We start from the raw sequence: 22,907 nt of genomic DNA, 5'->3' as shown, positions 1-22,907 counted from the left end.
GATGATCACCCTCTAAATCTATGTCCGACCCCTTTCAAGACTCTATAAGGGTATGTTCACACGGCTTAGCCAAATACGTCTGAAAATATGGAGCTGTTTTCAGGCGAAAACAGCTCCTGATTTTCAGACGTTTTTGTAGCAACTCGCGTTTTTCGTGGCGTATTTTACGGACTTTATTGGAACTGTTTTTCAATGGAGTCAACGAAAAACGGCTCCAAAAAAGGCCCAAGAAGAGACATGCACTTCGTTTTCGCGGGCGTCTTTTTACGCGCCGAATTATGACAGCGATGCGTAAAATAACTCCTTGTGGGAACAGAACACCGTAAAACCCATTGAAAGCAAAGGGCAGATGTTTGCAGGCGTAATGGAGCCGTTTTTTCAGGCGTAATTCGAGGCGTAAAATGCCCGAATTACGTCTGAAAACACCGCGTGTGAACATACCCTAAAGGGTCAGACATTGACTTACAGGGCAGTCATCTATAGGTGGCACTAGACAGACAGATTTCTTCCTTCTGGAGTAGAGCTATTTTGCATACTTTTTCCCAGGGAGCATCGCCCTTAAAACTTCCAACCAGCTGGGTCTCCGTAAGGAGAATCAGCATCATCCAAGTGGAATTACTCCATATGTGAACAAAAATGTCAGACTTTAATTGTGTCCGTCCCCCCCCCTCCACCTTGATGACTCTTAGGCCTCATGAACACGACCGTAGCCATGTGCACGGCTGTGATTTCCGGGTCGGCCGGACACGGAGAGTCAGTCACGAGCCGCCCGGGAAATCGCGAGCTGTGCCATTATTTTCAATGAGCCCGGACCGCAGAACACGGCCGTAATAAGACTTTCTGCGGTCCAGGCTCCGGGGCCATGCACGGACCGTGGAAACCATGGTCTTGTGCATGGCCCCATATGAATGGGGCCACAATTTTCCCGTGGATTTTCGGGAGAATTGCGGCCGCAAAATCACGTTCGTGTGCATGGGGCCTTACCTATAATACTTGTTATTTTACCTAGAAATGGTTTTGACTTACGAGACTATAATAAATAAAACATATCCTCCTTTTCAAATTCTGTTTTTGCTCTGATGGATCCACTCTTAAAAATGATCCCAAACAGGACCTTAAAAATCAGAGAAACAATGAGGCCGGAGCTGCTCTTAATGACACATATACTGCTATGGGCCTGACTTCATGACTATTCAGTGACAGAATAAGAGTTGGGGTGATGACAAATACCATAAATTAATTCTTGTCCTATCAATCTAATAATAATTTTTTTTTTTACTGCACATCTAATTGATTGGCAAATAACAATCGATTTAGGCATTTTTAGATGAAATTGTTGAATCCAATGGGGGTGGGGGGGGGGGGGGGGTCTAAAAACAAAAAACAGACAGTGTTTTGAAGATGTAAAATTTTTGGGGTACGTGTATTAAAGGTGCCCATACATTTTAGACAGCGGCCAGCAGAACGCATGTGCAGCCGACAGCTATTCCCCCCAACTCCACCATCTTGGCCGAGCGTGCATGTTTATTTCAAAGGGGAGAGGGGAATAAGTCGCAGCTAGACTCCTCCGGCAGCCTCTTATCTCCTGCAAGAACAAAAGATTGGACATATTGGAATCCAACATGCCCGATCCTTGTTTCTCCAAACATCTGCCGTTGAGGAAGCGTCGTGAGATCCCCAATAATCGTCTGGTCCCACCAAAATTAGCAGGTTCGGCCAACATTTCCCTAATGTGTATGGCCAGCTTGACGATGTAAAAGAATATTGTGCACCTCAATGTTTTAAAAAAAAAAAAAATAAAAAAAAAATTCGGACAAGAAACATGTATGGCCGCCATGACGCCGCTATTCTTATGGCACAAAACGTCTCAATTCTTATGTCGATGAAGAAGGCATTACACGGAGCAGTCAACGGCTTTTTAATGTTAGAGATCCATATATGAAATTGAAGGGATTGTCCAGGATTAGAAAAACATGGCTGCTTTCATTCAAAAACAGCGCCACCCTTGTCCATAGGTTGTGTTTGGTATTGTAGCTCAGAAAAATGTTAGCGAATAGGGCTGAACTGCAATAGGACACACACCCGGTGAAGAGGTGTGGGGCTGTTTTTGGAATTAAACAGCCGTGTTTTTCTCATCTAGGACAATCATCTAAGGCAATGAGATTGATATGAAGCAATAGAGTCACCACATTGTGAACTGCATACGAGTCGCCTGTTGAGGATAATTTTCTAACTTCACAGAAGATACCTGAAGGAAACATCCGTTGAACATCTGGAATGACCTCAGTTCAATAAAAAATACTTTATATAAAACTTTTTTTTTTTTTCTTAAAATGTTTGTTGGATTGTTTTCCGGCATATAGTATGTACATATCGACCACAAAACATTACAACTCTGCGGAGATCATTGAGTCGTTGTGTCCATGGATGTCAGAGTCTTCTAGTAAGGAAGACGGTTTCATGTCCACTTTGTAGGGTTTCATAACTTTGCTTCCAAAGGATTGTACTATACTACTTGGATGGTTCTGCATTGACATATGGGATAGTAATGGGATGTTTGCATCCTGATTGGATCCTGAAGATGGTAAGCTGGTCACATGACCAGTACTTGTTGACCCGCTTGCGCTACTTGGAGAGCGGCTCTTTGGTGGTGGGCAATGCTGAATGACTCTTGGTGGCCCAGGTGGTTGGTAGTGAGCAGTTGGAAAAGCAGCATATCCTGGTGGGATAGGATATCCATTTATAGGTATGAACCTTTGATTTTGAGGTAATGGTGGGCCAATAAAACCAGTAATTTGGCCTTGTGGAATGCCTTGTGCTGAGAAAAGAAAATTAGGATACCGCTGATTGCTCAAATTGCTTACAGGGCTAGCACTCAGGGATGTTGTCTGCGTTGTAGCATTACCTCCCGATGGTGTAGTGGAGCTTGTATGGCTTGAAAGTCCTTCCCATGACCTCAGCCGCATATGCATATCCTTGAACCTCGGCCTCCTAGAGGGTATCTCTTGCCAACATTCAGTCATGAGACCATACATTCTTGGAGGACAGTCCTCGGAACATGGAAGCAGTTGCCTCTTCCTGACCATCTCGATGACTTCTTGGTTACTAAATCCATAGTACGGTTGAAGACCAAAGCTGAAGATTTCCCACAACAACACACCGTAAGACCAGATGTCCGAATCGGTGGAAAACTTGCCATACATGATTGCCTCTGGAGACATCCATCTGATAGGAAGAAGGGACTTGGTTTGGACTCTGTAATAATCAGCTGAGTAGATTTCTCTCGAAAGTCCAAGGTCGGAAATTTTTACATGAAGTTGCTCTCCAACTAATATGTTCCGGGCTGCAAGGTCTTTATGGACAAAGAAATGACTCGATAAATACTCCATGCCAGCTGCGATCTGAACGGCAATGTGGAGAAAATCTCCATGATCGAGGCTCGATTTTACTGTCCCATCCTCATCACTGCTGCAGCCAACGTCAGAGTGAGGGGATCTCATAATGAGGAATTCGTGTAGATCTCCAATACTCATGTACTCGAACAACATGCACACTGGCTGCTCCTGAGTGACCACTCCGAGAAGACACACAACGTTGGGATGATGTAACTCCGCCATGAGAGATGCCTCCTGCTGAAACTCTGCCCACTGCTGGGGATTGTTATAATCCTTCAAAGTTTTGATGGCTACAAGTTGAGCGTGATCCATACCTGGGAGGTAGAGGTGACCTTTGTAGATCTTCCCAAAGATACATTCCCCCAGTTCTTCCATAAAGCGCACTGCAGACAGAGGGAGCTCTTTAGCCTTGGTCTGCTTAAAGTAAAAACAGAAGAAAGTCAACATTAAATTACTGAGGAACACATCCACCTAAACAGTTCTAAGCAGTTGATGTGTTAGACATGATGATGCTCCACCAGAGCAACCATAGTCAGCCATTATAGAAGTAATGAAGAGCTGTTTTAGTCACCCGGTCACCCAGCCAGTAAACACAGATTCTTTATTTCTCTCATCTCCTTCCTCCCCCTTTCTTGCACTCCTACAGACAAGACTCCTTGCTATTGGTACATAACTGGATTAGTACAAGAAGGGGTAGGCATTTCTTTACTAAAATGGGTACGTCCACATGACAGTCCACATACAGGCTCTGAGATCTAGGAATGCAAACTGCTCCTCTTAGGGGTTCTATTCATTTCAATGGAGGGAGCAGACAGGCTCATACATATCTTACATTATTCTTATAACTATGAGGATATGTTCACATGTACAAGTGAAAATGGCTGAAAATTACGGAGCTGTTTTCGGAGAAAACAGCCTCTGATTTTCAGCCGCTTTTGTAGCTGAAAACGTTTTTTTAGGCGTTTTTTTGGAGCCGTTTTTGGAGCTGTTTTTCCATTGACACAATGAAAAACAGCTCCAAAAACAGCTCAAGAGGTGACAAACTCCTATTTACGGGGTGGTTTTTTTTATGCGCCGTTTTTTAAAACAGCGGCGAAAAAAAACACCCAGTCTGAACAGAACGCCGTTTTTCACATTAATTTTAATGGACAGATGTTTGTAGACATTCAGCTACTGTTTTTTCAGGTGTATTTTGAGGAGTTTACACCGGAAATATGCCTGAAAACTCTGCGTGTGAACATACCCTTATCTCTCGGTCTAAGTAATTGCGAGTGTTTTTTTAATATTTAAGAGACTACCCCCTACATACGTTCTATACCCTGGGTTGATTTATGAATAACGAAGTAATCGTTGTATAGCACAACATACAGGGTCACAAAACTGCATCCTGACCCATAACATAGAGTTAATAGTGCATTGCGCGCAGTTTTCTATGAATAGCTATGGCGAATACCTCGGCGTCTATTAATAGGATATCAAATGAGCTACTGGCTGCAATTATAAGATGGAAACTTTCTGACTTCCGATGTATCAACAAACAGATTCCACTCTGCTCCGCAAAATTGTTGTGGGTGAGATGTTGAGGTTTATATCTTTGTGTATATAGTAAATTAGGAATCTCTTGGTTGAGAATTCCTATAAATGGTGGGAAATATGGCCGAGGTCATGTACAAAAAGTTTCTCATAATACATGTATCTTGTGTTCTACTACTCCTTCTATACCTCAGTGGTCCGCAAGATGTGGTTCCTCAGCTGTTGCTTAACTACAACTCCCAACATGGCTATTATTGATGTACCAGCATGTCAATTAACCCCTTTCCATTTGCCTTCTTTAAAAAAATTTTTTTAGAGGAGAAGGTCAAGAAGATCACATTCGATTTGAGCGACCCTTGGACGAAATGGGATTGTCTAAAGTGGCTTTAACAATTTTTAGGGACACGGGTTTGATCTCCAATAGTCTGACAACGTATCTCCAAAAACTACTTGTACTTTTGTACATACCTGGACACATATATGCTTGGCATACTGATATAATCGGATCATTATCGAGTGACAGCCCCGTCACTTGTTAATTATCCCTTAAACACACTTTTGAGATGCACCAGATCAGAAAAACGTGAAGCGCGTAAATATATAAGAAAAATAAAAAAAAGAGACATTCACCCAAAAACGACACTACTTCTATTTTCCCGCAGCCATAACGTGTAAAAACCTTCCAGAAGACATCACACCTAACATGAGACGAGCGTCCAATTTTTCTCCAATTACTAAAATATCGGCCTGACGTAACCGTACCCCAATAGAGTCAATAACCATGTTACTGCCTGATTTCTCTTCACACAATTAGTAAGGAGAGGATATCAGACCCAGGTATTGAAATATGGAGCCAGTTAAGTGTATGGCGATGTCAGGAAATTAGCTGTGTTGTTGGACTCCAGATGGTTTACGTTATACAAATCCTTTAGGCCAAACTTGTTTACATCGAGCATATTGTAAATGATAGCCCAGTAATGAAAGCGGAGTGACCTCTCCCTCACCTCACTGCAGGGTCTGCCGGCCTAAACCCCCATCACAGGAGCCTAAGAATACAACCCAACCCGTTAAGATTTGGCGCTGCCAGCTCGGCTTGTCCAGAATGTGTTATATGACAATGTGCAACAGTACAACACAAAAATAACAAAAACACATTGTGTCATCCAAAATAAAAATGGGGAACTGGAATCTGACATTGTGATCATACAATCAGTGTCTTCCTATTAAAGGAAGACAGAGGATTAATATTTATGAACATCCCAGCCTTGCAAATCCTACACAATACACAGAAATTATTTAATCTCCATGTAAAGATAAGAATCAACATCGTTCCCTACATAAACTTGTAAAATCGACATGAAATACAACATATTTGTTATTCTTCTCCAAATAGGGGGCAGTATAAGGGCGGGTTCACACATGGCGGAATTTCACTTAAATTCCGCTGCGGACACTCCGCAGCGTTATTCCGCAGCGGAGCCGTTTCTCCATTGACTTTCACTTTAATTTAGCAGTGTTCGTTTACACGATGCGTACAATTCCGCTGCGGAGCATAGGCTGCGGAGCGGAATTTGGTGTCCGCAGCATGCTCTGTCTGTTGCGGAGCAGTGGCGGACTCATGGCGGAATTTCTCCATTGACTTCAATGGAGATTCAAAGTTCCGCAATGAAGTCCGCAGCTGTCATGCACATGTCATGTGTGCTGCGGATGCGTCTTGCTTTTTTAACTTGACATTTCTTCATTCTGGCTGGACCTATGTATTTCTAGGTCTACAGCCAGACTGAGGAAGTCAATGGGGCTCCCGTAATGACGGGAGCGTTGCTAGGAGACGTCAGTAAATAGTCACTGTCCAGGGTGCTGAAAGAGTTAAGCGATCGGCAGTAACTGTTTCTGCACCCGGGACAGTGACTACCGATCTCAATATACATGTATCTGTAAAAAAAAATGAAGTTCGTACTTACCGAGAACTCCCTGTTTCTGTCTCCAGTCCGGCCTCCCAGGATGACGTTTCAGTGTAAGTGACGGCTGCAGCCAATCACAGGCCAAGCACAGGCTGCAGCGGTCACATGGACTGGCGCGTCATCCAGGGAGGTCGGGCTGGATGCCGAAGGAGGGACGCGTCATAAAGACAACGGCCGGTAAGTATGAATTTCTTTTACTATCACTAGGGAAAGTGCTGTCCCTTCTCTCTATCCTGCACTGATAGGGAGAAGGGAAGCACTTTTCCCGCAGTCCGCAGCAGCTAGTCCGCATCAATTTTCTGCACATTTTGTGCAGATCCGCAGCCGTAATCCGCAACCCGGATTAGGTGCGGCATTGATGCGGACAGTTGCGGAGGAATTCCGCCATGTGTGGTCATGCCCTTATAGTAGTTATATTCTTGTATATAGGGGGCAGTATTATAGTAGTTATATTCTTGTATATAGGGGGCAGTATTATAGTAGTTATATTCTTGTATATAGGGGGCAGTATTATAGTAGTTATATTCTTGTATATAGGGGCAGTATTATAGTAGTTATATTCTTGTATATAGGGGGCAGTATTATAGTAGTTATATTCTTGTATATAGGGGGCAGTATTATAGTAGTTATATTCTTGTATATAGGAGCAGTATTATAGTAGTTATATTCTTGTATATAGGAGCAGTATTATAGTAGTTATATTCTTGTATATAGGGGGCAGTATTATAGTGGTTATATTCTTGTATATAGGAGCAGTATTATAGTAGTTATATTCTTGTATATAGGGGGCAGTATTATAGTAGTTATATTCTTGTATATAGGGAGGAGTATTATAGTAGTAATATATTCTTATATATAGGAGCAGTATTATAGTAGTCATATTCTTGTATATAGGGGCAGTATTATAGCAGTTATATTCTTGTATATAGGAGCAGTATTATAGTAGTTATATTCTTGTATATAGGGGGCAGTATTATAGTAGTTATATTCTTGTATATAGGGGGCAGTATTATAGTAGTTATATTCTTGTACATAGGGAGCAGTATTATAGTAGTTATATTCTTGTATATAGGAGCAGTATTATAGTAGTTATATTCTTGTATATAGGGAGGAGTATTATAGTAGTAATATATTCTTATATATAGGAGCAGTATTATAGTAGTCATATTCTTGTATATAGGGGCAGTATTATAGCAGTTATATTCTTGTATATAGGAGCAGTATTATAGTAGTTATATTCTTGTATGTAGGGAGCAGTATTATAGTAGTTATATTCTTGTATATAGGAGGCAGTATTATAGTAGTTCTATTCTTGTATATAGGGGCAGTATTATAGTAGTTATATTCTTGTATATAGGGGCAGTATTATAGTAGTTACATTCTTGTATATAGGGGGCAGTATTATAGTAGTTATATTCTTGTATATAGGGGGCAGTATTATAGTAGTTATATTCTTGTATATAGGGGGCAGTATTATAGTAGTTATATTCTTATATATAGGAGCAGTATTATAATAGTTATATTCTTGTATATAGGAGCCGTATTACAGTAGTTATATTCTTGTATATAGGAGGCAGTATTATAGTAGTTATATTCTTGTATATAGGAGCCGTATTACAGTAGTTATTTTCTTGTATATAGGGGGCAGTATTATAGTAGTTATATTCTTATATATAGGAGCAGTATTATAGTAGTTATATTCTTGTATATAGGGGCAGTATTATAGTACTTATATTCTTGTATATAGGGGACAGTATTATAGTAGTTATATTCTTGTATAATGGGGGCAGTATTATAGTAGTTATATTCTTGTATATAGGAGCAGTATTATAGTAGTTATATTCTTGTATATAGGGAGCAGTATTATAGTAGTTATATTCTTGTATATAGGAGCAGTATTATAGTAGTTATATTCTTGTATATAGGGGCAGTATTATAGTAGTTATATTCTTGTATATAGGGGGCAGTATTATAGTAGTTATATTCTTGTATATAGGAACAGTATTATAGTAGATATATTCTTGTATACAGGGGGCAGTATTATAGTGGTTATATTCTTGTATATAGGGAGCAGTATTATAGTAGTTATATTCTTGTATATTGGAGCAGTATTATAGTAGTTATATTCTTGTATATAGGAGCAGTATTATAGTAGTTATATTCTTGGACATAGGGGGCAGTATTATAGTGGTTATATTCTTGTACATAGGAGCAGTATTATAGTAGTTATATTCTTGTATATAGGAGCAGTATTATAGTAGTTATATTCTTGTATATAGGAGCAGTATTATAGTAGTTCTATTCTTGTATATAGGGGCAGTATTATAGTAGTTATATTCTTGTATATAGGGGCAGTATTATAGTAGTTATATTCTTGTATATAGGAGCAGTATTATAGTAGTTATATTCTTGTATATAGGGGCAGTATTATAGTAGTTATATTCTTGTATATAGGAGCAGTATTATAGTAGTTATATTCTTGTATATAGGTGTCAGTATTATAGTAGTTATATTCTTGTACATAGGGGGCAGTATTATAGTAGTTATATTCTTGTATATAGGGGCAGTATTATAGTAGTTATATTCTTGTATATAGGAGCAGTATTATAGTAGTTATATTCTTGTATATAGGAGCAGTATTATAGTAGTTATATTCTTGTATATAGGAGCAGTATTATAGTAGTTTTATTCTTGTATATAGGAGCAGTATTATAGTAGTTATATTCTTGTATATAGGGGGCAGTATTATAGTAGTTATATTCTTGTATATAGGGGGCAGTATTATAGTAGTTATGTTCTTGTATATAGGAGCAGTATTATAGTAGTTATATTCTTGTATATAGGTGGCAGTATGATAGTAGTTATATTCTTGTACATAGGGGGCAGTATTATAGTAGTTATTTAGTCAGGGATATTTACATCTATGATGGTAATAGTAATTGTGATATCTCTTTAAAGCATCACACCATTTGGCAAGTATTGTGTTGGATTAGGCGGTAGGGTTGTGATTGAATTTTTTTGCAGTGATGTCTCTGTTTCTTGAAAGCCAAAGCGATAAATTGTAATGCTTTTAAAGAGTTTGCAGTTTTAAAATAAGATTTTGTATTTCTTTTATAAATCACGTTTTGAGTCTATATCATACTTACGTCTGTGTGGTTCACATAAGTGCAGAAGGTAAAATTTTTGATAATTGGTAACAGAGAAGATTTATACCGGATGATGGCTGTTTTATGACTGGATAAATATGCCTTTGACTTTCCTTAGCTACAACTTAAAGGAACACTCCGGGCAAAACTGATACAGTGTGTTTTGCATAGTGCTGGGCCAGAGGGGCGGATTATAAAAAACAGGGATAGAGAGAATTCCTTTGTCATGCTCCGCCCCCTCAGGCCTGGCCCTGGGCATAACCGTATATGATATCAGTTTTGCCCGGAGTGTTACTTTAATGTAATAGGACCCCATAATTGCTGAATAGTTAAAAATTCCAGATTATCAAACGGACATAGAGAGGTAAAAAAAAGCTAAGATATAATAAGATAATATCTTCCGCCCCACAGAACGTCCGCCTGTAATAAGTGAATCGAATGCGTGCTGCTTGAAATAACAGAAACGGCACTGCAGCACCTCTTACCTTGGGTTTATAAGCATTTAACATTGACATCTCTACATTCTGCCCGCGGACATGCTTGGGTTGTGGCTGCACTGCGGGAGAAGACGCCTTCTGGTTATTGCGACAGATGCAGATGAAGAAAAACAGCAAAGCGATCGCCAATGGAATCGTGACGCTTGGAACCAGGATGTAGAGAATCTCCATTTTATTTTTTTCTTTAGAGTCCTGGGTATCTAATATGTGAAAAAAACAAAACAAAGTAAATTCAAGTAAAGTTGAAATACAACATATACAAGTATGGAAAAGTAATTCACTACTGGGAGATTCTATGACGTCTCCGCTTCTGATTTCTGTCATAAAAAATCTTGTGTGGATCCAAATCACCATCTACATCAATGTTCACATATATTCAAGCCGCCCAGGATATAGATATTGATGTAGATGTTGATTTGAGACCAAACAAGGTCTATAAGACAACACTGCATCTGACAGAAAACAGGGGACAGATAGTCATTCTCTCCGTACTGCAGCCTCAGGCTTTGGGCCTGTAACTTTACGTGATCATTTCTCAGCCTAGAAGTAAGATGTCATACATTTTACTTGACCTCTGTAAACATGAAACTATATGTTATTTTAATTGCTCCAATGTATCTAAAATTATGAAGAATGTACTATTGTTTTAGGTCTACAGCTCCTGTGCAGATCTTTGCGTCTCCATGGTAATAGACAAGAAGCAAATTCTTCCATCTGTCCCCTACTTCTTGCTAACCTAAGAAATGTATGTAAAAAAGTAGGGGACAGATAAAAGAAAGTATGACTGCTTGACCAGACTACACAGAGTTGGGTTTGTGGTCTGTTACCGTGGAGACGCATAAATTTGCTTAGAAACTGTAAAAACAAAACAATGGTACATTTTTAATCAAGATTTTTTCATTTTACATTGGAGCAATAAAATTAACTGTTTGCCAATGTATAAATATCCTTTAACCCCTTAGTGACCACCAATACACCTTTTCACAGCGGTCACTAAGGGGCCTTAGGCTAGGCCGCTACACAGCTTTTCACGGCAGCCTAGTCCAAGTCCTGCACGGGTGTCCCGTACAGGCTGGAGCAGGGGCTTGGCTGTCGGATGACAGCCCGGCTCCTGCACCAATGGTAGCTATTGAAGTTTACTTTGATCGTGGCCGTTTAACCCCTTAAATGCTGTGGGGAATAGTGACCAGAGCATTTAAGTCGTTTACAGAGGGAGGGAGCTCCCTTTGTCACCCATCGGCGGCCAGCAATTGCAATCGCGGGTCTCCGATGGGGTGTCATGGCAGAGGCACGGCCTAATAGATTGCCGGTCAGTTTTACACTGACAGTATACCAAAGCATTATAGCAGCGATCAAAAGATCGCATAGTGAAGTCCCCTAGTGGAACTATAAAAATAAAGTAATAAATATTAAATAAAAATGATTAATAAAGACTAAAGTTAAAACATTTTTTCCATAAAAAATTGGTTTTAATTAGGAAAAGTGTAAAAAACAAATAAAAATACACATATATGGTATCGCCGCGACTGTACTGACCCAAACAGTAAAGTTAACGTGTAATTTAAACCGCAAAGTGAACACCGTAAACAAAAAAACACAAAAAACTGTGGCAGAATTGCTATATTTTTCCATTGCCCCCAAAAAATAATAGAATTTAATCAATAAGTCCCATGTATCCCCAAAAAGTCCCAACTACGTCTCGTCCCGCAAAAATCAAGCCCACATATAACTAAATTGATGGAAAAATAAAAAAGTTACGGCTCTTGGAAAGCGACGATGCAAAATTAAATCATTTCAGTTCAAACGTGTTTATAGTGTGCAAAAGTCAAAAAACATAAAAAAAACCTCCACATATGTGGTATCGCCGTAATCGTACCGACCCATAAAATAAAGGTAACATGTTATTTATGCCGAACGGTAAACAGCGTAAATTTAAAACTCATAATGGCGGAATTGCTGTTTTTTTTCTATTCCCCGCCCAAAAAAGTTAATAAAAGTTAATCAAAAAATGACACGTACTCCAAAATGGTGCCATTAAAAAATACAACTAATCCCGCAAAAAAAAAAAAGTCTTCATACACCTATGTCGACGCGAAAAAAATAAAATAAAAAAGTTATAGCAAATTTAAAAAATTGCTTGGTCATTAGGGCCTAAAATCGTCTGGTTACTAAGGGGTTAATGCTTACGGAGCTCATAGGTCTGCAAAGGAGCTGTAAACGCAAAACGATAGGACATTTTTGATCAAGTCTATTTACAAAGTTGCTTTATTTTTCATTTTCGATTGGGACAATACATTTTATTTTTTTCTGAAGGTAGACGTGTCCTTTAAATAAATCGAGGAATGCGACGTCTGACTGGAACGGATTTTATTGCGCTGCCAAATATAAAATGTGTAAATAGGAGACTGATCTATTGGACATATTCCCTGCCGCAGTACCCTAGAAAAATACATACAGTACACGAGGCTTCCTATAGGGGCAAGTATAGTATCACCATTGTAAATAAAGACCACAGGGTCACAGGTGGGAAACGGGCAGTAATGGGACCAATTAGTGCCACAACTGGGGCCCTTCCGCTATTTTAGAAACGCTTTGGGCTTGAGATACCAGTGCGGATATTTTCTTTCCTTGTAAACATCTACAGTGAGAATATTTGATGTGATTTCGGGACTTGCTGCACACATGGAGCAGCGGTGAAACGTTGCCTTGTTGGGGAATTTCCTGTTTGAGATGTTGTGGCTTTGAGATCCAGGCCGTGCGCGGCTCCTCAGCAAGCTCGTTTTTCATGTACTACAAAGGCAGCCTGTGTCCAGGGGCACCCGCATCACAAAGCACAGAAGCACCGCTAACACGAAACAGGCGCCTCCCCTCTCCACAATAAAGGAACATATCAAACTGGCTGGAAATTATCCCATGGGCCTGTTTAAAGGGGACCTGTCAACTCTCCTGACAGGTCTTTTTAAGTATTCCCCATCAAATAGCTATTGTGGAGCATCTATTCTTAAAATTTTACATTGTACCGTTCCTCTGTTATTCCTCCTAGAAATGTATGAATAAATTGAGAACTGGGTGTTACCATTCTCCTTGTTCAAGGGGCGTGTCCCTACACAGACTCACACTGTCAGCACTGATTGGGCATTTTCACACTCTGTAGGGACACACCCCCAACTGGTAACACCCAGTTGTTAATTTATTCAAAAATTTGTTAGAGGAATAACAGAGGAACAGTACAATTCAGAGTTTTAAGAATAGATGCTTCAGAATAGTTATTTTATGGGGAACAAACAAACCAAAAAAAATATTTTTTTGGGAATAAATTAATAATTCATGCTTACCACAGGCTGGAATGTCGCACACCTCGTGCTTGACGTTTTCATCCAATGTAAAGCACCAGGGGGCTTCTTTTTGATTTCCGGGGTTCCTGCAGTAGGAATGACCCCCGTTAAGCTCTGGGTAACGCATGGCGTTAAACATGTGGGTATGTGGATACTGGGAATTCCAAGGTTGACACTGACGTCCTGACTTGGTGACGCTCACGGTGCCTCGATAATCGACCCCGGAGACGTTATAGCATTTATGATCTGCAATGAGAATGGACATAAGGATGTGCATAGTTCTACTAGGGTCACGCGGCCACGTGAAACCGCACGCTAATCATGTAATTTTATTTATTTCTAGTCACACAAATTTGTGCTTATTGCAAATTGCTGAAGTTTTGCAACAGTCAAAAAAATCTATTGCAGCTTTTCTCCCCTTAGAGGACAATTAAAGTTGGAGTGCGAGAGCGATTTTACCGCGATTCGTGGACAACTTTATGTCGCTGTGACTCAAGATGAGGCAGAAGGATCTAAATCTTTATATGTATGAACACGGTGCAGAATAAAAAAAAAAGGAATTGCCATGATCCATACCAACCAATCACAGATGAGCTACCAGGAGTAGTTGTAGTAGTATCGCGATTGGTTGCTATGGACAACAAAGCCCCTCATCTTGTGGCGTGTAGTAAAATTAGAGCCATGTGTTACTGTGCGGTTATGTAACATAATGAGTCAGGGGTTTGTAGCAGATATCAAATTGCCGTTATCACGAGCAAGACGTCTCAACAAGTTCTTAACACGTGAAGACTCCTTATTCTACATAGGTCACTGCTGTGCTCCCAATGTTTATAGTGCTAAGCAGCTTAATGGGGGTGGGACTGCAGTGTGATTGATACATCTGTTCTCAGGACTTAGCCCTGTGCTGGGAGGTCACTGCACATAGTCACCAATATTTGTGGGTTCCTGCTAAAATTATATTTTCAATGCTGATGGCTGCGAGTAGTGATCTTCCGACACTTCAGCACAAGATATACATTAAGAGGAGGCGTATGGCAGTCGAGGACATCTCCCGTGATTGGAGCACCGCAGTGAAGAAACAGAGTATATCTGGAACACATATAGCTTGATAAATGTACTGAAGACCTTGTACAAGATTTAAAAAAAAGGGTCTGTTTTTTTTTCTTCCTAGAAATTGCGCCACTCTTGTTTAGGTGGCTGTGTCTGGTATTGCAGCTTCACTTGAATGGGGATGGAGTGTAATACCAGGCACGGGCCATGGACAAAAGTGGCGCGGTTTCTAGAATTATTTTTTTCTAATTTCGTACAAGACTACTCACTGTCTAGAGCGTGGACAACCCCTTTAAATTAAAATATAGCCAATATTTTTAAATAAGAGATATATATCTATATATACACACACATATATACACAAACATACATATTATAATATATATATACACACACACACACACACACACATACATATACACACACACACACACACACACACACACACATATATATATACACACACATATATATATACATATATACACATACATACATACACACACATATATATATATACATACACACATACACACATATATACACATACACACACGTATACATACACACACACGTGTATATATATATATATATATATATACATATACACACTGAAAACCAAAAAAAGTCACAACAGCAATTTCATGGCGATAGGATGCAGTGGATAGTCTTCCGGGGCAATGTTTGTACAAGATCATACAGGACATTCCTGAGCGGTGGCACCATGGGGGTCTTCGATTAGTAAGGCCGTTGTGCAGGGACATGAACTATGAACATCCCCACAATCCTTAATGAGGAATCATTGTTTTAACAACCATATGAACCACTGAAAAAAAAAAAAATGACGCCCAGAACAAGAATCCGATTGTAAGTCTGAGAAGCTGGCGCGCTCCTTAGTGTGGTTGGTACATTGGTAGAAGATTACGAGCAATTTGTTAAGTTTAAATCCAATACAATTTTTTTTGGGCACGTGGAGTATGCAGGACCTGGACATGAACTGCACAAATGACAACTTGTCTCTCGGATGAGGTCATCGCTACCACTTACTTTTATTGATGGGGTCCGCCATTGGTATTCCGATCCGTATACAGTTACTGGCCTCAGGGCTATCTGGCTGCGGAAGGTCCTCGCAGTTGGGTAGTTTTAAAGTCCTTAAAATCATAGGGTTGGATCTGGCAAAGATGTACTCAGCCTGGCACAGGACGTTCTCCAGGATCTCACACTCGTCCCGGCACAGGTCACGGGGCTTGGGTGACGAGGATGTTTCGGAGCAGTACGGGAAGGCGTAGTGGCAGAGGGATGGGATGGCAAACTGAGAGCATTTATCAGATAGGTGATTGGAGGTTCCGATCATTGTGAAGGCAGCTGAAATAGGAATGATGGGTTAGTAGTCCAGAAAAGATTATGGGGTTGCCCATGATTAGAAAAAAAGGTTTGCTTTTTTTTTTCTACCCAGACACAGCGCCACTCTTGTCCATGGGCTTTGTCTGGTATTGCAGTTGAGACTTATTCCCTTTAATGGTGATGCGCTGCAATACCAGACACAGCCCATACACAAGAGTGGCGCTGTTTCCGGGAAGAAAAAAATCACACACTTTTTTCTAATACTAGACAATCCCTAGGTAGGAAGTATTGAAAGCCTGCTAATGGGCAAATTTGCGATCTTGGATGGAAGCATAAATGAATACTTCATAGAGTAGATGAATTCACTGTTATTCCTAGTGCAGGGCATGAGGGGGCGGAGAATGGCACCGTAATTCTTTCTTTGGTGTTCTTTGAATCTCTGTGTCATTCACCGCCCCCTCAGGATCTGCAATAGGCGTAACATGACTACATTTTGCCCATACATTGTGCCATTCCTCTGTAAGGGCTCGTCCACACACAACGGAATTGCTGCAGAAAATTTCTGCAGCAATTCCGTTGAAAGTTAAAGGCTTTCCGGTGCGGCAAAAACGCACCATTTCCTGCGGTTTTTACGGCAGAAAATGGTGCGGAAATTGCTGCGTTTTTCCCAATGTTAGGAGATGGAGACATATCAATTTCTGCTCTGAATATTTACGCAGCGCGTGGATGAGATTTGTTACATCTCATCCACTATACTGCTACTGTATTCTGCTGCGTTTTTTACGGCCATAATTCTGGCCGGAAAGAACGCAGCAATTCCGTTACGTGTGGACAAGCCCTTATTCCTCCTATAAATTTAGGAATATTTGAGAGCTGGGTGATACCAGTTGGGGGTGTGTCCCTACACAGTCTGACAATGTCCAATCAGTGCTGACAGAGTGAGACTGTAGGGACACGCCCCTTTGACAAGAGGAATGTTAACACCCAGCTGTCAATTTGATCATACATTTTTAGGAGGAATAACAGAGGAAGGGCACAACACAAAGTTCTAAAACTGTGTGCACTGATTGGGCATTTTCAGACTGTGTAGGGACGCACCCGCAATTGGTAACACCCAGCTCTCAATTATTCCTAAATTTCAGTTGTTAATTGACTGAAAAATTTGTTATCGGAATAACAGAGGAACGGTACAATTCAGAGTTTTAAGAATAGATGCTTCAGAATAGTTTTTTTTATGGGGTATAAACAAACTAACACATTTTTGAATAAATTAATAATTGGGTGTTACCAGTTGGGGGTGTCCCTACACAGTTTGAAAATGCCCAATCAGTGGTCACAATGTCAGACTGTGTAGGGATAAGCCCCATGGACAAGGGGAATGGTAACACCCAGTTCTACATTTTTTCATACATTTCTAGGAGGAATAACAGAGGACCGTTCTAAGAAAAGATGCTCCAGAACTGTTATTTCGTAGGGAATACAGGCATTTACTAAAGCATACATGTCAGGAGAGGTGACCGGTCCTCTTTAAGAAAAAAACCCCTGAATATAGATTTTGAGTAGGAAGATTGGTCACAGAATTTATTAAAAGGGAATGTAACCCAAAGCAGCACCCAACTGAAAAATTAAAGGTACACACTGGATAAAACAGACACATTGTGTTATGCCTGGTGCAGGGCAGGAGGGGGCGGAGCATGACACAGGGAGTGTCCCTTTGATGTTTTGAAACTCTGTGTCACGTATCGTCCGTTCAAGCCCTGCACTAGACCGAACACACTTTTCCATTACGAAACAAGATGTTGTGTAGAAAGAAGTCTCTGACACAATGTAATAAAGGGAATTCAAAAGGAAAATCAATTGAAGTCCTTGAGATGACCTCTATTGTCGACGAGTTAGGGCAAAGCCACACGTGGCGGAATTGCTCTTGAATTCCGCTGCGGACACTCCGCAGCGTTAATCCGCAGCGGAGCTTTTCTCCATTGACTTCCACTTCTATTTAGTAGGGTTCGTTTAGACGATGCAGAAAATTCCGCTGCGGAGCATAGGCTGCGGTGCGGAATTTGGTGTCCGCAGCATGCAATGGCTGTTGCGGAGTTGTGGCGGACTGGTTGCGGACTCATGGCGGAATTTCTCCATTGACTTCAATGGAGATTCTAAATTCCGCAATGAAGTCCGCAGCTGTCATGCACATGTTATGTGTGCTGCGGATGCGTCTTGCTTTTTTGACATGATATTTCTTCATTCTGGCTGGACCTATGTATTTCTAGGTCTACAGCCAGACTGAGGAAGTCAATGGGGCTCCCGGAATTACGGGAGCGTTGCTAGGAGACGTCAGTAAATAGTCACTGTCCAGGGTGCTGAAAGAGTTAAGCGATCGGCAGTAACTGTTTCTGCACCCTGGACAGTGACTACGATCTCAATATACAGCAACCTGTAAAAAAAATAGAAGTTCATACTTACCGAGAACTCCCTGCTTCTGTCTCCAGTCCGGCTTCCCAGGATGACGTTTCAGTCTAAGTGACGGCTGCAGCCAATCACAGGCTGCAGCGGTCACATGGACTGCCGCGTCATCCAGGGAGGTCGGGCTGGATGCCGAAAGAGGGACGCGTCACCAAGACAACGGCCGGTAAGTATGAAAGTCGTTTACTTTCACTAGGGAAAGTGCTGTCCCTTCTCTCTATCCTGCACTGATAGAGAGAAGGGAAGCACTTTTCCCGCAGTCCGCAGCAGCTAGTCCGCATCAATTTACTGCACATTTTGGGCAGATCCGCTGCAGAATCTGCAATGCAGATTCTGTGCGGCATTGATGCGGACAGTTGCGGAGGAAATCCGCCACGTGTGGGCATGCCCTTACAAATGCCTTCTTTTGGGAAAGCTGGGTGACAACCATTAAAACGGAGCATATAGGTTGTCACTTTGCTTTCCTAGATTTTTATGAGGTGACACTGGAGCTATAAAAGCATAGCTGGCAACCATGTCATTCAGGAGTCTGGGAAAGAAGAGTCATATAATAGCATACATGTATATCACAAATTACAGATACTAAACTACTAAAGAATCAGATCTCTGGATAGTTTGATATCCAAATAAAATGCATAGAACAAAACAAACAAAAAAAGAAACTAAAAAATGAAACAAACAAAACAAAACAAAAAAATTAAACAAACAAATTCAATAGTTTTCATACCTGTAATCTGGTTTTCGATTTCTCCTTGCATGTGCAGAGATTCCATGTAGATGGTCCGATTCCCAATTAATCGAGCGCAAGCGATTCCTCTGTACGGCTGACAATAACCATCTTCTTCAAACTCATCCCTGGCAAATAAAATAATAACAATGAAAATTCTAATCCACCACTAGGGGGCGCCAGAAAACAGTGCATTCAAACGTTCAGGTCTCTTCCTCCCAAAAACATGTCAATTCACAAAATTTGCAAATGGGTAATTATGAAGTAGTGCGGACATGCTACTGAAATCATCCACGAACAATCAACTGAGTTGGAGCAATTTACCCTGCAGTTCAGCTACAGTATTAAAAAATGTGGGAATATACAGAATGATTTTCCCTGTTGAAAATTCTTACAAGTTTTGCAAATATAATTTCTGTGTTTTGCTACATATATATTTTCTCATATGATTAAATCCTGCAGTGATAAACAGCCTGGACTCCAGAGTGATCGTTTGTTACAATGTATCAGTGCATTTAGAATGTGTTTCAGTCTGAAGCACGCTGTGTTTACATCACAGAAGATTGTATAGACTGGATACAATTGTAACAAACCTTCAGCTGAAATGGATTTTAGGTGAGGACAGGTTTTCAAGCCGCTAGCCCTGAGCAAGAATGTTCACATTGAGACAGAAAGCAGAGATCTTTAAAAATGGTGAGTTATTGAAACGCAAAGTTTATTTTAAAGTGTTGGAACTTTTCGTTATACAATTATTACATTTTATTTACATAAACTGGAAAATGTTTCCCCAACATTTTGAGTACAATGAAAGTAAAAATATGTTTTAGACTAATAATGTGCTGCAGAACATGTGCTGTACAGACCCTGAACCAGCAGAGGGCAGCAGAGAGACATCAGGCTCAACTCTCTGAGAACATGTAGTATATCAGCAGAATTTTGAATGCAGCTCTGGAAGTAAGAGTTGCATAAAACATGATGTAACAAAAAAAAGTATTTGCACAGAGACAAGATATTGAGTGGTTATACTCAAATTGAACCAGATCTTGAACATCATGGTAGTAATAGGCCTTGTGGCAGGCAAAAAGTAAAAACTTACTATCAGAACTGGCGTTGGGCAGATTTTGAACCGAGAACCTTGCGAGTGACTGCGCATTAAGCAGAAATTGTACACTGGTAATAATGAATTGAGGAAAGTGAAATGACGACACTGGAGGAACATTCAGCCTGAATGACCACTGGATTCTAATAATCACTAATAAAATATAAAAGAGGGACATTCAGGAGATGCCAACTGCATTCTGAGTGCCCCAGTTTCTTATATTGTCTGTTGGCACTCTCCGAACTGAAATGCATTAGGGTGAAGTCCAATGGCAAGGGTGCCTTGTGATGTGAATGCCGTTTTTTTTTTTGTGTTTAGATCATGTTTTAGCCAAAGACTGAAGCGGAGTCCAGACTGTGAATTCCTGGCTACACTCCATGCAAGGACGGCAAAAGAATTGTAAGACACTCAGGAATTAAGGGCTGGACAAGTATACAAGAAAGGCGTTGTATATGCGGTACCATTACAACACAGTCTTTCACATCCCACTTGTCTTCATTACCGTCCTCCGTCATCTCCCTGCCTGGTCCTCACTAAGGGCTGAATTACAATATGGGCAGAAGTGGCCCCAGGTCCACCACCTGGGCTTCAACAAACCTGTCTCTGTCATACATGGCCCACTCTAAAATTTCAAAATGATGACTCATATTATATCACTGGATGGTGGAATGATAGCGCCATAATATAGCACTGTTATTTGGGTGCTATGGCAATGCTATGCTTACTGCCTGGCGCTATAATGTAGGCATTACATGGTGGTATTATGTGGCCACTCTATAGCCCTGTTATATGGGCATTGTATGGCACTATTATATGAGCACAGTATGGCACTATTATGCAGGCAGTATTGTGGTACTGTAATTTGGCACTGTATGGTGGTATTATTTGGCCACTCTATACCACTGTTATATGGGCATTGTATGGCACCATTATATGAGCACAGTATGACACCGTTATATGAGCACAGTATGACACCATTATATGAGCACAGTATGACACCGTTATATGAGCACAGTATGACACCATTATATGAGCACAGTATGGCACTATTATGTAGGCAGTATTTTGGTACTGTAATTTGGCACTGTATGGTGGAATTATTTTGCCACTCTATAGCACTGTTATTTGGGCATTGTATGGCACCTCTATATGAGCACAGTATGACACCGTTTTATGAGCACTGTATGGCACTATTATGCAGGCAGTATTTTGGTACTGTAATTTGGCACTGTATGGTGGTATTATTTGGCCACTCTATAGCACTGTTATATGAGCACAGTATGACATCGTTATATGAGCACAGTATGGCACTATTATGCAGGCAGTATTTTGGTACTGTAATTTGGCACTGCATGGTGGTATTATTTGGCCACTCTATAGCACGGTTATATGGGCACAGTATGGCACTATTATGCAGGCAGTATTATGGTACTGTAATTTGGTACTGCATGGTGGTATTATTTGGCCACTCTATAGCACGGTTATATGGGCACAGTATGGCACTATTATGAAGAAAGTATTATAGTACTGTAATTTGGCACTGTATGGTGGTATTATTTGGCCACTCTATAGCACTGTTATATGAGCACAGTATGACATCGTTATATGAGCACAGTATGGCACTATTATGCAGGCAGTATTTTGGTACTGTAATTTGGCACTGCATGGTGGTATTATTTGGCCACTCTATAGCACGGTTATATGGGCACAGTATGGCACTATTATGCAGGCAGTATTATGGTACTGTAATTTGGTACTGCATGGTGGTATTATTTGGCCACTCTATAGCACGGTTATATGGGCACAGTATGGCACTATTATGAAGAAAGTATTATAGTACTGTAATTTGGCACTGTATGGTTGCATTATTTAGTCACCAGGTGGCACCATTATTTAGATAGTATTATGATAGTATTACTTGGCAGCGGGGGGGTACCACATACGCATGTACCACACCCGGTTCAGCCCTGTCCATACTAACATTCACATATATACATATATATTTATTTTATTTTTTTCTGAGGGACTAGGGCAGACTGAATGTATGAGGTTCCGGCTCCCATCCCCTCCTGCACTAAGTAAAAATGGTAAAATTCACACATCGATAACTACACGTTCATAAACATGCCCACAGATGCCGGTCTGATTGCCATCTGGGATTAAGTGTGCCAACACTGCCAAATCCTGGCAATGACTTTTATTACTGAATGCTAATTATTTGTTAGACGGAGCTTGTAAACCTCCGGAGTTTGATGTTCTAGAGCAGAACATCTGATTTACATTCATACACAGACCCGTTTATAAGCCGCGCTACACAATTTACAGCAAAGTCATTATGTAACCAGATGTAGCGAGATCCC

General features: G+C 40.6%; 1 protein-coding gene across 2 annotated transcripts in view; it reads right to left on the bottom strand.

The window, feature by feature from the left end:
• Positions 1 to 887: 887 nt before the first annotated feature.
• Positions 888 to 22,907, bottom strand: part of ROR1 (receptor tyrosine kinase like orphan receptor 1) — a 211,800-nt gene continuing 189,780 nt past the window's right edge. Inside the window, exons 5-9 of one of the 2 annotated variants that reach the window (XM_075832085.1) lie at positions 19,449 to 19,576; positions 15,965 to 16,282; positions 13,868 to 14,113; positions 10,521 to 10,732; positions 888 to 3,812 (exon numbers count right to left, since the gene is read on the bottom strand). In XM_075832085.1, the coding sequence (XP_075688200.1) occupies positions 2,388 to 3,812; positions 10,521 to 10,732; positions 13,868 to 14,113; positions 15,965 to 16,282; positions 19,449 to 19,576 (2,329 nt within the window). In that variant the 3' untranslated portion in view covers positions 888 to 2,387. The remainder of the gene's footprint in view (positions 3,813 to 10,520; positions 10,733 to 13,867; positions 14,114 to 15,964; positions 16,283 to 19,448; positions 19,577 to 22,907) is intronic. The other variant, XM_075832086.1, reaches the window with a different exon arrangement.

Source organism: Rhinoderma darwinii, chromosome 7 (genome assembly GCF_050947455.1).
Source record: "Rhinoderma darwinii isolate aRhiDar2 chromosome 7, aRhiDar2.hap1, whole genome shotgun sequence".
In the NCBI taxonomy this organism is placed as follows: domain Eukaryota; kingdom Metazoa; phylum Chordata; class Amphibia; order Anura; family Rhinodermatidae; genus Rhinoderma; species Rhinoderma darwinii.
The sequence above is the reverse complement of the archived record's forward strand: the minus strand, read 5'-3'. Positions and strand labels throughout refer to the sequence as shown.